General features: G+C 43.1%; 1 protein-coding gene across 33 annotated transcripts in view; it reads right to left on the bottom strand.

Annotated features, from left to right (window-relative positions):
• The window catches only part of UBE3B (ubiquitin protein ligase E3B), a 65,491-nt gene extending 49,746 nt beyond the window's left edge, over positions 1-15,745 (bottom strand). For 8 of the 33 annotated variants that reach the window (XR_013522098.1, XM_078337226.1, XM_078337222.1 and 5 more), the window contains exons 1-9: positions 15,609-15,745; positions 11,806-11,910; positions 9,513-9,694; positions 9,256-9,376; positions 7,490-7,549; positions 7,015-7,119; positions 4,958-5,054; positions 3,622-3,707; positions 2,534-2,616 (exon numbers count right to left, since the gene is read on the bottom strand). Coding sequence is in view for 29 of the 33 variants with exons in the window: in XM_078337226.1 (XP_078193352.1) it covers positions 2,534-2,616; positions 3,622-3,707; positions 4,958-5,054; positions 7,015-7,119; positions 7,490-7,549; positions 9,256-9,376; positions 9,513-9,673 (713 nt within the window). In the remaining 4 variants the exon portion in view is untranslated. Of the gene's footprint in view, positions 1-2,533; positions 2,617-3,621; positions 3,708-4,957; positions 5,055-6,215; positions 6,430-7,014; positions 7,120-7,489; positions 7,550-9,255; positions 9,377-9,512; positions 9,695-11,805; positions 11,911-15,290 lie in introns of all 33 variants that reach the window. The other 25 variants (XR_013522099.1, XM_017976363.4, XM_035257524.3 and 22 more) reach the window with 12 other exon arrangements.
• Between the last annotated feature and the right edge of the window lie 184 nt (positions 15,746-15,929).

Raw genomic sequence — 15,929 nt, 5'->3', positions numbered from 1 at the left:
GAGGTGCTCCTAGAGCTTCTGTTCTCTCAAGGTGGCGACATGCACCAAGGTGGGGTACGGACAGGCAGATCTGCTCCTGAGCTTGAGGGCTCGAGCCTCAGTGTGCTGACCTTCACTGTGTCTGCCAGAGAACTGGGGGCAATGCTGCCAGAATGAGCTGCCCCACAGGGTGACTTGGGAAGGGACAGTTGCAGTGAATCTGCATCTTAGTATTCTGGGAAAACCTGTTTATACCTAGATATTAGAGCTCATTAAATACAACTCACATAACTTCTCTAAAAGTATGAAATAAAGGCACAATTGTCCATTAGATAATTAGTTCTACTTCCGTAACTAATGATAGCATAACCTGTTACGTCCTGTTCTGTGTGAGGGTCTAGCCTCTTGAGGCACATAGTCTAATATAGTAGCCACTGGCAACATGTGGCTACTGAGCACTTAAAAATGTGGCTGGTCTGAATTCAGATTCATACATACCTGGCTCTAAATACATACCAGTTTTGAAGACTTGGCATGCAGAGAAAATGTAACACATTATTTAATTTTAATTAAAATAATTAAAAAATATTGATTACATGTAAAAATAACATTCTGGGTATGTTGGTTTAAATAAAAATCTATCATTAAACTGAATTTCCCTTTTATTTTGACTTCTTTTTCTGAGACCGGGTATCATTCTGTCACCCAGGCTGGAGTGCAGTAGCTCTATCACAGCTGGCTGCAGCTTTGACTTCCCTGGCTCCAGTGATCCTCCCACCTCAGACTCCTGAGTAGCTGGAACCACAGGCACATGCCATTGTGCCCAGCTAATGTTTGTATTTTTTGTAGATATGAGGTTTGGCCATGTTGCCCAGGCTGGTCTCAAACTCCTGAGCTCAAAATGATCTGCCCACCTTGGCCTCCCAAAGTGAGCCACTGCACCTGGCCTCTTTCTACATTTTTTTTTTTTTTTTTGAGATGGAGTCTCACTCTTGTCGCTCAGGCTGGAGTGCAATGACATGATCTTGGCTCACTGCAACCTCCACCTCCTGGGTTCAAGCAATTCTCCTGCCTCTGCCTCCTGGGTAACTGGGATTACTGGCATCTGCCACCAGGCCCGGTATCTTTTTAGAAGAGATGGGGTTTCATCGTGTTGGTCTCGAACTCCTGACCTCAGGTGATCCACCTGCCTTGGCCTCCCAAAGTGCTTACAAAGAGATTACAGGTGTGAGCCACTGCGCCTGGTCCTCTTTTGACTTTTAAATGTGGCTCTAACTATATTTCCATCGGACACACCTGCTCTAGATCAGCCTTGTCCAACAGAACTTTCTATGATGCTGGAAATGTTCTGTATTTGTGCTGTCCAACACAACCACCACTAGTTACATGTGGCCACTGAGCATTTGAAATGTGCCTAAAGCAACTGAGGAAGTGAATTCTTCATTTTATTTAACTTCAATAAATTTTCATTTAAACAGCCCCCTGTGGCTAGTGGTTATAAAACTAGGCCATGTTTATAAAAAGTGGTTATAAAAACTAGGCCATGTTTATAAACAATGGCCTATTTTTGTAAATAAAGTTTTACTGGAAGAGAGTTATGCTCATTTGTGTAAGTACAATCTATGGCTGCTTTCAAGAGGCAATGATAGAGTGGTTATGTCAGAGGCTATATGGGTCATACAGCTGAAAATATTTCTCTGGCCCTTTCTAGAAAATTTGGCCAACCCATGTTCTAGACCATCATTTTCCAAATAGGTTTCCCATGGAAAATGATTTCATGGGCTATCAACAGCATCCAAAAAACAAGACAGGGGTAGTCCATGCTCAGATATGTTAAATAAGCCCACGGGGTCCTGATAACATAGCAGGACTTCTCAGAGCTCTCAACATGAAGGTGTACTGTGGATCCACAGACAGGGCAGAGCAGGCAGCTTTCACCAAACTGGTTCTGCCATGACACTCTTCCTTTCAGGATCTTTTATTAACATCTCCCCAACTTAGTGTTCCCCCCAACAGTTTAAACATGTTCTGCCCCTATGAATAAGCATAGCTTTTTACATTTGGCAATTCTGAGAATTGCAGGTATAATTTCCATAATGAATGACTTAGCTTCTTAGGTACTTAACATCTTCAAACTAAGTGAAGACAAATATCATCTCTTTTCTGGTTCTCCAAATTCTAACATTTTACATCTGTGTTCACATTATTTCCTTAACCCTCTCACCCTGCCCTTTGCTGGGCCTTCTCTGGCTCTCAGGTTTTTTGTTTTGTCGATTAAAACCTCAAAAGGAAAAATGATTGTATCTTGGCCTCTTTTACATAAAAGCCATTCATTTTGAATAGTTTCCAGAGATCACACTGCAGTAATAGTCAGGGGTACAGACCGAAGATTAAGTTTGAGCAGTCACAAACGTGTCACTTTCATTAAGAACAATGTTTCCTGTAAATTCTGACAAAGTGGTTAAGTCTACACCTGATACCAGTAACGAGAAAAAAGAAAACCAAGAGGAGGAAGCGTTCAAGAACATGCCATCAGCTACGGCTTCTTACTCACCGCAACGCTAGAGAAAAGGCTGCCGTTAAAGTGCCTTTGGATAGACAAGGACGGGGTCGTGCCAGGCCACGGGTTAACAATATCTGAAAAGAACGTTTTAACTGGTCAAAGGATACCAACTTTATATTCATTTGTACATAAAAAAGCAAAATGAGTCCTTCAGAAAAAAAGCTGTATTGTAATCCAGGCATGGTGGCTTGTGCCTACGGTCCCAGCTCAGGAGGCTGAGGCAGGAGGATTCCTTAAGGCCAGCCTGGTGACAGAGTGATCCTGTCTCTGAAAAAAATATCGTACGCAGTGTTTTTATAAAAGGAGGGGGAAGAAAGTATTGGGTAAGGAGGTTAACTCTACCACTCTTTCTCCACTTTAAATATTATGGTTAAAAATTTTTTAATAATAAAGTTAAAAAAACAGCTAAGAAAAATAATACCAGACTTGAAATTTAAAGACATCATATTATTTTAGAAGCCATTCAGTTATGGTGCAAAGTAGAAGCTTCCTCTACTGAGATAACTGCCAGTCATGCCATTTTCTGCCATCAGACCACCTTACAGGGTTGTTGTGAGGAACATATAAAACCAAATCAGGAAACAGCCCATCATAGTGCCAGGCAGAAGGAAGGGCAAAGTCAACATTACTTCTGAAACTCAAGAAATCCATAGAAGCTTTAAACAGCAATCAGGCTTTCTTAACAATTCCCTAGAGGTATGATCTGGCACAACAAGGTACGAAATGAAAAGGGCTGTTTGAGGACACAGAGCTAGAAATATGACTGTAGACATCAACCAAGAAGGTATCTGAGGGAAAAGGCCCTGAGGTCTCCTTCCAGAGTTTAAATGTCAAAAGACTGGACTACCCTTGCAGCCAAAAATGTAGAGCATTCAAAGGATCCCAGTACCACTGTCCTCCCTTTAACTGACTCACAAGTGAGACAAGGCAGGGGAAGGGAAAAGAGGACAGCAGGCATCAAGCTCTTCCTATGAAAAGTGTTTCTGAGGAGGACACCAGGTATGCTGAACCTCAATGTAAAAATCCAAGTGCGGTTGTTGGAGTGAAAAAGTCACATATTGGGGGCAGGGATCACAGACCTGCAGCACAGAATAAAATCCATGCTGGTTGAGATGTCCCATTATATTTGCACAAATGTGGTTCATCGCTGGTCGAAGACTCTCACCTAAACAAAGAAAAAAGTGAGAACAAAAAAATGTCTTGCCATAATGTAACCTGTTTATGTGGGACAGGAATTATGTCCCACACCCAAGGCCCTAGGAAATGAGATGCTCCCTGGCTTGCCCTCCTTTTTCCTTAGGCCTGGTGCCAGAGCACAGGGAGGCAATGACTATCTGAAACTCTAACGCTCCTGGAGGGCCTGGCTCAAGAGTCACCTCTTGGGTGATGGGTGCTGTCACGCCCCTAGCCAGAAGTGACATCTCTGACCTCTGAGCTCCTGAAGCACCTTTTCTAATTCCCTCCTAGGGCCTGGTACGGTCTTCTCTGGGGAGATGCCTCTGCTCCTCATTGGGACATGAGCTTCCTGGAAGGGCCCAGAACTCAACAATTTTTAGATTTCCTCCTAGAGGCCCGGGTCATGCCTGAAATAAACCCTCCTTGCTGCCTTTGCACATGCAGTTTCCCGGCTTTTCATTTCATCCCTGCTTTTCACTCTGTGAATCCCAGCTCTCTCTCCAGCTCTCAGCTCACACCCACTTCTTCAGGAAAGCCAGAGCCCCAGACCACGCAAGGCCTCCCAACTCTACTAGACACTCTCATTTCTCTTGCATATTTCCTTCCAAATACTTACCACATTACTGTCATTTTATATCTACGAACAACATCTATTTAATGCCTGTTTTCCTCATAAGACTGTAAGTTCTGTGAGGACGGGAGCACCTAAAGTCCCTGAAGGGCAATGCCCCTTTCTGTTTTGCTTATCTTTGTCTCTCCAGCACCTAGCAGTGTCTGGCACATATAGGCTGCTTGTTGAACAGATGAAAGAAACGACCCTATGAAACATTTAGGGCTAAGGACACTTTTCAGGGAAGGAGGCAGCTTTATAATGTAAATTTTATGGGCAAAATAGAATTATTCACAACCTACTGATTTTCCAAGGAAAATGACAAGGCTTAAGTGAAGGTTATCATTTGGAGGCTAAGGCACTGTGGGAATTATAAAAATTAAGATCAGAAGAACCATGCCTTCAAACGCAAATTCAAAGAGGGATAGAGTACAACATGAAATGGTGAATGCTTTCTGGATACTATGATGCAGTCTGATGGTAAGTGCCAAGGGCATCCTGATTTGTATGGTCTCAGGGCCTTCCCTGAGGTTTGTGGTGGCAAAAATACTTCTTATAAAGGAAAAAAAGCCCCCCAGTTCTCTATGGAAATGTCAGTTAGAAAACATTTTGAACCAAGTCCCACAGACCTTTTCCCCGAAGAATTTTCCACGTTGAAGTGTCTGTGAAGGTGACAAGCATCGTGAGGTACAGGGTGATGAGTCGGGAGTCTTGTAAGATTTCAGGCTGGAAACAATAAACCGAGCAAGATGAAGACACACATCTCAGGTTTCAGACAGCAAAGTATTCATTTTACAACTGCTCTATGGAAGCTGAGCCTGGAATCATTGAGTCAGGGTTATAAATCAGTCTTCATTCTTTTCCTCTTGGAGAATGACCACTTCAGGAGTTAAAGAACAAGGAATGACATGTTCCTGGGAATGGAGAATTGAGTATTCCTAGAAAACAAGATGACCAGGGCTGGCTTGCTATGTGTACATGTGTCTGCCTGCCTGTCTGAACACTGCAGCAACAGAGCAGAAATGCAATTGAGCATGACAGGGACTCTAGGCTCAGCCTTCTGACTTCATCACTTACTAGTTGTGTGAGCTTAGGCAAGTTTCTTAACCTTTCTTTGCCTCAGTTTCCTCATTCATTGACCAGAAATAGTAACACTGCTTTCCTCACAGGGTTATGGTGAGAAATGGATTAATGCGTACAATGCACTAAGAACAGTGCCTGGCACATAGATAACTCCACAGAATGTTGGCTGCTGTTCTAATTTTGATGACAGTTCATTGTTTCACCAAGTCTAAGTCAGGCAAAAAACCTGACTGCTTTCTAGGCCCAGAGACCCTATAGCAAGTACACCTGGAAGGGACCTTGGAGACAACCTTGGAGACCACTGAGTTCAAACCCACAAACTCATCAACAGTAAGAGAGGGAAATAAGCTTGTCCAAGGCCACCTGGGAAATGAGCAGAGCAATCAGGACTGAATTTCACATATTCCTGGCTCCAGAGTCAGTGCCCTTTCTCTCCTGATGTGTTTCCTCACATAAACTTCTTTTGTTTGCTCAAAAAGCAATCTGCTGTGGAATGTACACATGGAGAGCAGATAAACAAGGATCTGCCTGGCTCACACGCAGGTAGGAAAATACCCTGGCCACTTGGCCCTGAGGCTTTTTGGTGGATTCCCAGGGCTCTAAGGAATAGAATGTAGAAACGCTGCTCTGAGCCATGTCTCGCCTGACAAGCCGGGCATGGCTTGTTGCTGACCACCGCCTTGGCTGGATCGTGGATAAGAGCCATTTCTGAGCACCCAAAGAGGGATGGCTGGGAATGGACTGCCAGTGGCGGGGGTTGGGGGAAGCAGTCCAGGGACTTTCATCCCATTATTCAGCTCCTACCTGCATTCTTGCCAAGCCTCTGTCCCTGAAACCTCTTTCTCCCTATGTGCAAAGTAGAAGAGGCTCTTGTGTATGTCTGCTCACACACCCTGTCCATCCTTTTCAGAACACTGAAGAAGGTGGGGGAGCACAGGACCAGGCTGGGCTAGTGGCAGTATCCCATTACTCTTGTCACTGTGACTGGTTCAGAGATGAACCCAGGATTTCACTGGACCTACAAGAAACCCAGATTTTTGAATTGGTGGGGAGGCCTCCCTTTTCTCTTTAGTCAAGACAGGGTAAGACTATAAAGTCAAAACTGCTGGTTGCCATGATTACAGCAGGAAAGGACGAGGTGACCCAAAAAGGGAGCAGGGATGAGAGAAAACGAGAGAGAGAATCCAGAAACCCCTGGCTCTCCTCATCCCCAGCTGCCATGTTACTGAATATATTCTAGAGCACAATGTTCTCTTCCTTGCTTAACCTTAGGTGATACTAGCTGTGCTCACGTTGGACTTCTGGACTTGAGCAAGAGGCCTGACTAGTGTAATAATGTAGATCATAAAGTAATGATTACATTAAATGAACAGGAAGGAACATGAGTTTCCCTGGCATGGAGGCTGTGGCAGGGCTAGCAGGTCAAGGGCCTGACACACACCAAAGAAGGGTTTGTATTGATAACAGCATCAAACTGCCTCTCTTCCAGAACAGGGACTCAATTAGCAATTCTGATTGACAGGGACTCTGAAAATACAGACTAAAGTCTCCAGGTGAAAATCACATATTTACTGTTTCTGGTTTTGTGTTTTTGTTTTTTTACCTTGAGCTGCTTGAGAAACTCACAGCAATACCACAGAATGCTCTTGATCTGCTTAATCCAAAGGAGGGTGAGGTCCTTAGAGCAAGCCAGAGACACATACCAAACCTACAAGCAAGAAAAAGAGGAATGTCGTTGGCTGTTACTGAGATCATAACACATATGGTCTAACTGTTGGACACGGACCTATTAGTTAAATCCTGTGCCAGATAAAGCAGTAGACCTGAACAGATGAATAAGCAGCAAACAGGACTTATTTTAACACTAAACACAAAGACAAAACACCCTAGTAAGAAAATTGTGGCAGGAGCAGAACATAGCTACTTGGATCATGAAGAAACTAAGGAATCATGTTTTCCATCCACTACTTATTTGCATTTGTGTGTAAGTTGATCCTAACAATCAACAGAGACTTTCGGAGCCCAGTAGGCTGGCCCTTAAGAGCTTGTGGGAGGCACTGTGGCTCCCGTCCACTTACCTTAGGCTCATTCTCAGCATCCATGCTGCTCAGGATGCTGCGACACAACTTCTCAAATCTCTGCAAAGAGACACACTGTGGGTTATACATTCCCACAACCAATCAAAAAGTGAAACAGAAGAAAACACGCCTTCAGCGGGCACCTGGCATGTGCAGGTATTATACAAGGTGATTCACATACATAATTACAGGCATTTCCTTCCTACAGATGAGGACACTGAAGATCAGAGAGGCTAAAGGGTTCTCCAACTGATGTCCCAAGAGCTGGAGTAATCCTACAGAAATGTTTTAGAAACTGGTATATTTCACATAAATATTCAAAATGAGGCATCTTTCAAAAAACAGTATCAATCTGGCAAATTGGACTTGGATTACTGCAGGCCAGCTGCTGTCTCAATTGTGCTCTCCAGTTTACCATTTCCTAAGTATTATGGATACTGACTTTTGCCTCACAGACAGTGGCTGCTGTATCATCACTTTTATCCTCCAATGCAAAAGGAAACTAGAAAACAGGTTCCATTTTGGCTATACCAATCCTGGATCTACCCTTAAACAATGTGATACTGGGCAGGCTGCCCTACCACACTGAGATGCAGTCTCCTTTTCTATAACATGAAGGTCACCTCCTCCAGCTTACCTGTCCTCGTCTATGTAATCATGTGTTCACTGCCTACACACTCCTCCCTCTCTTGCTGGCCTAAGAGCTCACTGAGGGTAGAGACCTTGCCTGTCTTGTTTCCTTCCAAAGCCCCAGTGCCTAGAGAGGGTTGGCACAATGTGAAGCTTAGCAACAGAAAATGCCTAACAGCTAGTAAACTGAGACATGCCTCAATAGCATTTTAGTACTATTATAGATAACTAGCTGCTTTCCTGGGATTATATTTTCCAAGCTGACCATTCTAATTCCAAAGGTGCAAACTGGCACCTTTTGTATGATTTGCAGGATATTTAAAGAATTCAAATTAATTGCCAAGATTTATAAATTAGAACATTGACAGTGGCTTATGCCTATAATCCCAGCACTTTGGGAGGCTGAGGCGGGAGGATCACCTGAGGTCGGGAGTTCAAGACCATCCTGGCCAACATGGAGAAACTCCATCTCTACTAAAAATACAAAAATTAGCCATGCATGGTGGCACATGCCTGTAATCCCAGCTACTTAGGAGGCTGAGGTGGAAGGATCATTTGAGCCTTGGGAGGTCAAGACTACAGTGAGCTATGATAGTGCTACTGTACTCTAGTGCAGTGAGACCCTGTCTCAGAAAAGAAATTAAATAAATAAATAAAGGACATTCAGCATGAAGACCCAGATCTTTGGCATCTCTTAAAAAAAACAAAAAAACAAAAAAAACAGAGTCTGAGTCCACCACTGAGGTTTGCAGCTGCTCCCCGTGGATGGCACAGGTCACAGACCCTGCTATTCCCTTTGATGTCCTCACCACTGCTGCCTGTCAGTTACCATTTAAATATGATTTGTATTTCATATTATGTTTTATCTCATATATGGGTTTTTTTTACTTATTAACTAAACTTCCTGGCTCTTGTATGCATCCAAGTTCAACTTGTGCTTATAATGGTCAATGTGAAAAGATTCCCAAAAGCACTGGGCATAATCACTCCAAAACAGGTCACAAGAAAACAAAAGGAACAGGATGTAGGGGTGACAATAACTACACCTCATAAAGCTGCTATAAGAACAGACTAATATTAATAATTACAAAAGATCTGACATATGGAAATATTGTGCATGTTTGCTATTGTTTTACCTCATTATCCTCTTTGATTCTGAATAAGAACAGTAGTTTCCTTGCAATCTTAAAAATACAAAGTGCACTTCTTTTAGTGGACCCAGGGTCATCTGCTTTAAAAAAGTCATCAATCTCTCTCCTAGAAGGGAAAGAGACATTTTAAATTAGCAGCTTGTAACACCTGAAGGCTTTTCAAACACTCTAGGAGAAAACTCATGTATCTGCTATTAATTAGGAACAAGAGAAGCATGTGCTAGGAAGATCCTGGCCTTCACCTGATCTCTCTCTGCAGTTGACTCCGACAGAGAAAACTCCGGACATGTGCCTGGATCACGACAGCTGCTCGCTCCCGCTCCTTCTGCACGAGCCTTTCTTCTCGTGCCTGACGGGCTCTATCGATGAACCATGCTCTCGAGGTCTGAGACAGGGTGAACATGTTTGCAAACGTGCACAAACCCTGCAAGGAAAACAGGCAAGCAGGTGTTGTAGATTGTTGTGTGAAAAACACACATAGGAAGGGGCCAAAGAGCAGAGAGTGGGCAGGGACTTGAGCAACAGAGATACTCAGGACCTGTCAACACCCTCCCAAGTGCTAACAACTCTCAGCACAAGTCCCAACCTCCTAGAGGCTCTTTCATGCAACTCACCAAAACCAGGGATGCTATATCCTGTATTAAATAATCACTTCTTCTTAAGGGAAAGAGTACAGCATCTGGCACAGGATAAGGGCAGGCCCAGCTTTATGAATGAACAAAGAATGAATCAATCCTACCCATAAAGCTCTAATTCAAGCCAGGTTTCCTGTAGGTCAAAGATTCCCAGACACTTGAATTTTCTGGAGTAGTCCATGGTATTTGGGAAACCAACACTGAGAGGTCAGCTTTTATTTTTCCAAGTAAGGATTCGAGGGAAAACTCAAACGTGATTATTTACTGTCATCATTACTGTATTCATCCACTCACTAAACAAATATTTACCGGTGCCTACTTCATGACAGCACACAAAAACGAGAGGGCCATTTTAACATTAACAAAGCAAAAGGTACACACTTCAGAATGCAAGACAGTACACCACATTGAATATATTTGGTTTTATGTATAATTTATTCCATTGTCCTTACAGTAACCATCCTGCCAAGGACTAATAAAGACTTGACTGCAGAAATGCTCCTGTCCACTGACAGGCACTTTTCTAAAACAGAAGCGCTAACTTATACACTAAGTTTTTATCTAAATCACCAGTAACTGTTTTTCCCTAAAGGGACAGCTTTTGCTAGCAGCCTAAAGCACACAGCACTGACCCAAGGAGGCTCCCATATTGAGATGATATCTTTAGATGCTTGATGACTTTGTTATTCTATACAGATGTACAATCAGCCCAGTCATAAACACTGAAATGAATTATTCAGAAATCCAGACTTCCAGTAAACAGTCTCTACTCCAGGATACTTCACTCAAAGCAGCACCCATGTGAATACATCATCCAGAGTAAAAAGCTGGCTGGATAGAACTAGAGGCCATTTATCCTAAGTGAAATAACTGAAAGAAAAAGCCAAATACTGAATGACCACACTTCTAAGTGGGAGCTAAACAATGGGTCCTCATGGACACACAGAGTGCAATAATGGAAAATGGAGGCTCCAAAAGGTGGGAGACAGGATGGGGGTAACAGCTGAAAAATTACCTATTGGTACAATGTTCACCACTCAGGTGATGGATGCACTAAAAGCACAGACTCCACCACTAAACAATATATGCATACAAGAAACCTGTACTCCCTAAATCTAAAAAATAAATTTAAAAATTATTAAAATAAACATTGAATACAACAGTATTATCTCCTAGAGGTGTTAGATGAGTGGCATGTTACTGAAAAGCATTTAATAAGTGTGCTCTATTACTAGTATTAATAAGGACAATAAAATAATACACTTTTATAACCAAAGAAAAAGTTGGTGCTAGCCTCCTGCAACATGCGCATATCAAGGGACCTCTGGGGCCCTTCTCAACAGTGATTCGCATCTGTCAGACATCATCAGTAATCTCTGAAACAAACTAACAGAACCCACCTGACCACAGGAGGTAAGGTATTAGGTTGGTGCAAAAGTAACTGTGGTTTTTGACTTTTTAAAAAAAAACTCGGCCGGGCACAGTGGCTCACGCCTGTAATCCCAGCACTTTGGGAGGCCGAGGCGGGTGGATCACGAGGTCAAGAGATCGAGACCATCCTGGTCAACGAGGTGAAACCCCGTCTCTACTAAAAATACAAAAATTAGCCAGGCACGGTGGCGTGTGCCTGTAATCCCAGCTACTCGGGAGGCTGAGGCAGGAGAATTGCCTGAACCCAGGAGGCGGAGGTTGCGGTGAGCCGAGATCGTGCCATTGCACTCCAGCCTGGGTAACAAGAGCGAAACTCTGTCTCAAAAAAATAAATAAATAAAATAAAATAAAAAAATCTCTAAGAAGCAATTACTTTTGCACCTACCTATAAAAGGCTTGGAGAGAAAAAGTAGCCATCTTCTGAACTATTTACTCTTCCTGCCCCAATAGTAAAGTCTGGAGATCTCACCTGAGGACGTTCCTGTGTTGCAGAAATGCCAGGTAATCATTAGTGATCTTGCACAGGACTTGTGGCTGAGAACAGCTTCTCACTTCAGAGAAGCTTGTCTTTTTTCTGGCAGAAGCAGAAGAAAAAAAAATCCAGACTTAGGGTTAAATTTTATAGGTGTGGCATCATATGTCTTCCTCACTGAGTACAAGTAATAACCACAATGCCAATGGTTTTTAAAAGAACACCACGGGGTCCTCTTTATTTAATGTCTCATCTAAATGTTATACTGTATCTCTTCAATCCTCACAGTTTAAAGAGAATGTGCTGAAAATAATCCCAAAGTTGTTGTTGAATTAAAGTTGTGATGGGAAGCAAAAATAACTTAGAGGCATGGAATGTTAAAGAGCTATTGAAAATCATGTTTGACATTTTCTTTTTTCTTTGAGACAGAGTCTCATTCTGCTGCTGATGCTGGAGTGCGGCGGTGTGATTTCAGCTCACTACAACCTCCGTTCCCGGGTTCAAAAGTGATTCTCCTGCCTCAGCCTTCCTAAGTAGCTGGGATTATAGGCGCGTGCCACCATGCCCAGCTAATTTTTATATTTTTAGAAGAGACAAGGTTTCACCATGTTGCCCAGGTTGGTCTTGAACCCCTGACCTTAGATGATCTGCCTTCCTCAGTCTGTAATCCCTCAGCTTACAGACTGATTATAGGTGTGAGCTATCGCGCCCGGCTATGTTTGACATTTTTAATGATATAGAAAAATGTCTATGCCTTAGAAGTGAATAAAGGGCTGCCTGTGAACCAATAAAGCCCAATTATCTAAAGAAAAATGCACATGCACACAGAAACAAAACTGGTATGAACTATACCAACACGTTACCGGTGGCTGTTCTGAGGTACTGAAATGGTGAAAAATTTTCCTTAATTGGTCTGTATTTTCTAAATTTTCCACAGAATGCACATGGTGAAGCAGCACTGCACAGTGAGAGGAACAGGGGCTTTGGGAGTCACAAGGAGTTGAAGCCAGTCCCTAGCTTTGCCACGTACTGTAGGGAGAATGCCTAAGTCTTTTTTTTTTTTTTTTTTTTTTTTTTTTAAGGCAGGGTCCTGCTCTGTCATCCAAGCTGGAGTGCAGTGGTACAATCACAGTTCACTGCAGCTTCTATCTTCCAGGCTCAAGTGATTCTCCCACCTCAGCTTCTCAAGTAGCTGGGACCACAGATGTACATCAGCACATTTGGCTAGTTTGTAAATTTTTTGGAGCAGTAGAGTCTTGCTATGTTGCCTTTCCATCTGCATCTATTAACTGGCTTAGAGGTCAATAATGAGGACTAAATGTGATGATGTGTATCAAATACCTATTGAGGTACTTGAGTGCACAGTGTAGGGTGTATAGTCAGTAAGCCTAACTGATCTATTATTTTTATAGACACGGGGATTTTTTTTTTTAAACCTTCAGCAGAAGGTCCCATCTGTACAATCACTAAAGTTCTCTGGGTAGGAAATAATGCAGCCTGACATTTCTCACCCATTCACTTTCTTTTCTATGTTAAATGCACTAAGATTCACCAGTCCTGTCCCTTGGACGATGAACTCCTGGCCCTGTTGTTTAGACTGAGTAACAGATTCAAGCTCCTCAGAGCTGCAAAAGAGCAGGTCCCTCCACACCATGCAGACAGACAGTGCCTAGATGGCAGGGGGTACATGGAATTAGAAAGGGAAGAGGGAGCCTCTTCCTAAAAGAAAAATAAAGTTGCATGCAAACTGTGCCTAAGTACTTGTAAAACTATCTTAAAACTTTCACTGCTCCCAGCGGGCCTCCCAGGATAAGAAATTATTCTTATCCTCTTCCTTGAGATTATCATCTCTTCAGCAATGTTACTGGTTGATTTCTGTTTATACCATATAATAGCCTACACTTTATAGTTTTTCTTATACTTTCCTATATATTTTCTCCACCTCCACAGTGGATACTATAGTTCATCAGTCAAGTAAAACACACAATCAAGTGTTTATTAAGCACTTATTCTGCTAAATGCCATGGAGAATCAAAGACTGTGCACAGCAGAAAAAGTCTTACATCAGAGAAAGTGGGCCTTGGTTCTTTTTAGTACTCATTCTGTCTGACATACGGCCAAGTTACTTATCCTCTCTAGGCCTCAGTTTCCTTATGTGTAAATCGAGGCTAAAAACAGTGTCTACATCTTAGGGTTGCTAAAAGGATTGAATGTAACATTTACCCTTCTTGTACCTCAGTTTAGTCATCACAACATTGTGATTAGGATTAAATGAGAAAATAATAGTAATGGACATCTGAAAGCATATAGCATGTAAGTGAACTTTACTGTATTGTCCTTAAGAAGCCTGCAATCTATTTAGGAAAACGGGAATCATATAGGTAGAAAAATTAGAAAATAAGAGGTTGGTGGTAACCAAGATCATTTAAAAAAATAAATGAGTACCCATTATGTGTCAAGTCCTTTGTAAGTGATTTCATCTAATAACGACAGGAGTCCTATGAGAAGATCATTCATGATCTCCTCCAGTCGAGTTTAGACCATTAGTATGTGGCAGAGTCAAGATTGTAATAAGAGACAGGATTCGGACTCTTGTTTTCACTCTATACTCCCAAAGCTGAAGCACCATAAATACCAACTGCTACTGACCTAAGAAGATTTTCCCTGTACAGTAGGAGAAGCTGGGCCACCAGGTTAATGAACACCACCATTTGTTCAGGGCAGACCGTGTATTAGACACTGTACAGTCATTTAACCAACTTTCCTCTTCAACAGCTATCAGGTCTCGATAATCTTTCTTTCTTTCCTTCTTTTTTTTTTTTTTTTTGACTCGGAGTCTCACTTTGTTGCCCAGGCTGGAGTGTAGTGGTGCGATCTCGGCTCACTGCAACCTCCACCTCCCGGTTTCAAGTGATTTGCCTGCTTCAGCCTCTCAAGTAGCTGGGATTAAAGACACCCACCACCACGCCTGTCTAATTTTTGTATTTTTAGTAGAGACGGGGTTTCACCATGTTGGCCACGCTGGTCTTGAACTTCTGACCTCAGGCCTTGGCCTCCCAAATTGCAAGAATTACAAGGTGTGAGCCACCGTGCCCAGCTTCAAGAATCTAATTTTTATTTAAAGAATAGGAAACAGGACTTAAAGAGACTATTCATACTAACAGCTATTATTTATTGAAAGCTACCGCCTATCTAGGCGGATGCTTTTGAATCTGAATCCATGTATATCCAAAGCAATTATTTATTAGTAAGTAAAACAAACAAGATCCAGGGCTCCCCCATTCACAGAACAGCAAAACAAAGAGAAGCTGAGAATGCAACGTTGCCTGTGGGGGCTAAGTTGGAGTCAAAATACGACCAAGTTTTTCTTTATTCAGAGCTAGGTGTCAGGCATGGTACTGAAACGTATTTCACATCTTTTGTGAAACCTGATAATTACTCCATTTTACTCAGAAGGAAACTGGGGCTCAGAAGGAACTCACCCAAGTCACACAGAGAGCGAATAGAATTCGAACTCCAGTTTAGGTGACTCCTGGGGCCCGGCGTCTCTCCTCGGCATCAATAACCACAGGAACAAATCAGCCAGCATTAGTCCGTTTATAAAGGCCTATCGTCCCCAAAGTGAAAAGAGGTGGAAAGGGCCGCAGAGAGAGCCCCTGAAGCACACAAGCCAGATTTTAGCACTTGCCCCTCTGACCTGACCAGGCAGGGCTTGGCTCTAGAGCCACCTCCCTCAAAGTCCCCAGCCCCACCACCCGGAGAACTAACGACATGTTCTCGCTCGCTACCCGCAGGCCGACCTTTATTCGCTGGAGGTCCCCGCACTCGGGGCCGGGGCCGGGGCCGCAGTTGCCACTGTCTCAGCTCAAAACACTCGAGTTCTGCCAGACCCGGGGCAGCAGCCGAGGCACAACCGCCATCTTGCCCCAGGGTGTTCGCTTTCAGAACTCCGCCAGGAAGCAAGCATCCAGTTCCGGAAAATGACAGTTCCGCAGAGCTTCTTTGCCCGGGAAGGAAAACTTCCCCACACCTTGTCATCCTCTCTGGAAGCTGAAATAGCGGAGGTGGGATAAATGCCTGACCCAGCCGAGAGAAGCTGGAACCCATTCCGGCCGCGGAGG

This window comes from Callithrix jacchus, chromosome 9 (assembly GCF_049354715.1).
Source record: "Callithrix jacchus isolate 240 chromosome 9, calJac240_pri, whole genome shotgun sequence".
NCBI lineage: Eukaryota > Metazoa > Chordata > Mammalia > Primates > Cebidae > Callithrix > Callithrix jacchus.
The sequence above is the reverse complement of the archived record's forward strand: the minus strand, read 5'-3'. Positions and strand labels throughout refer to the sequence as shown.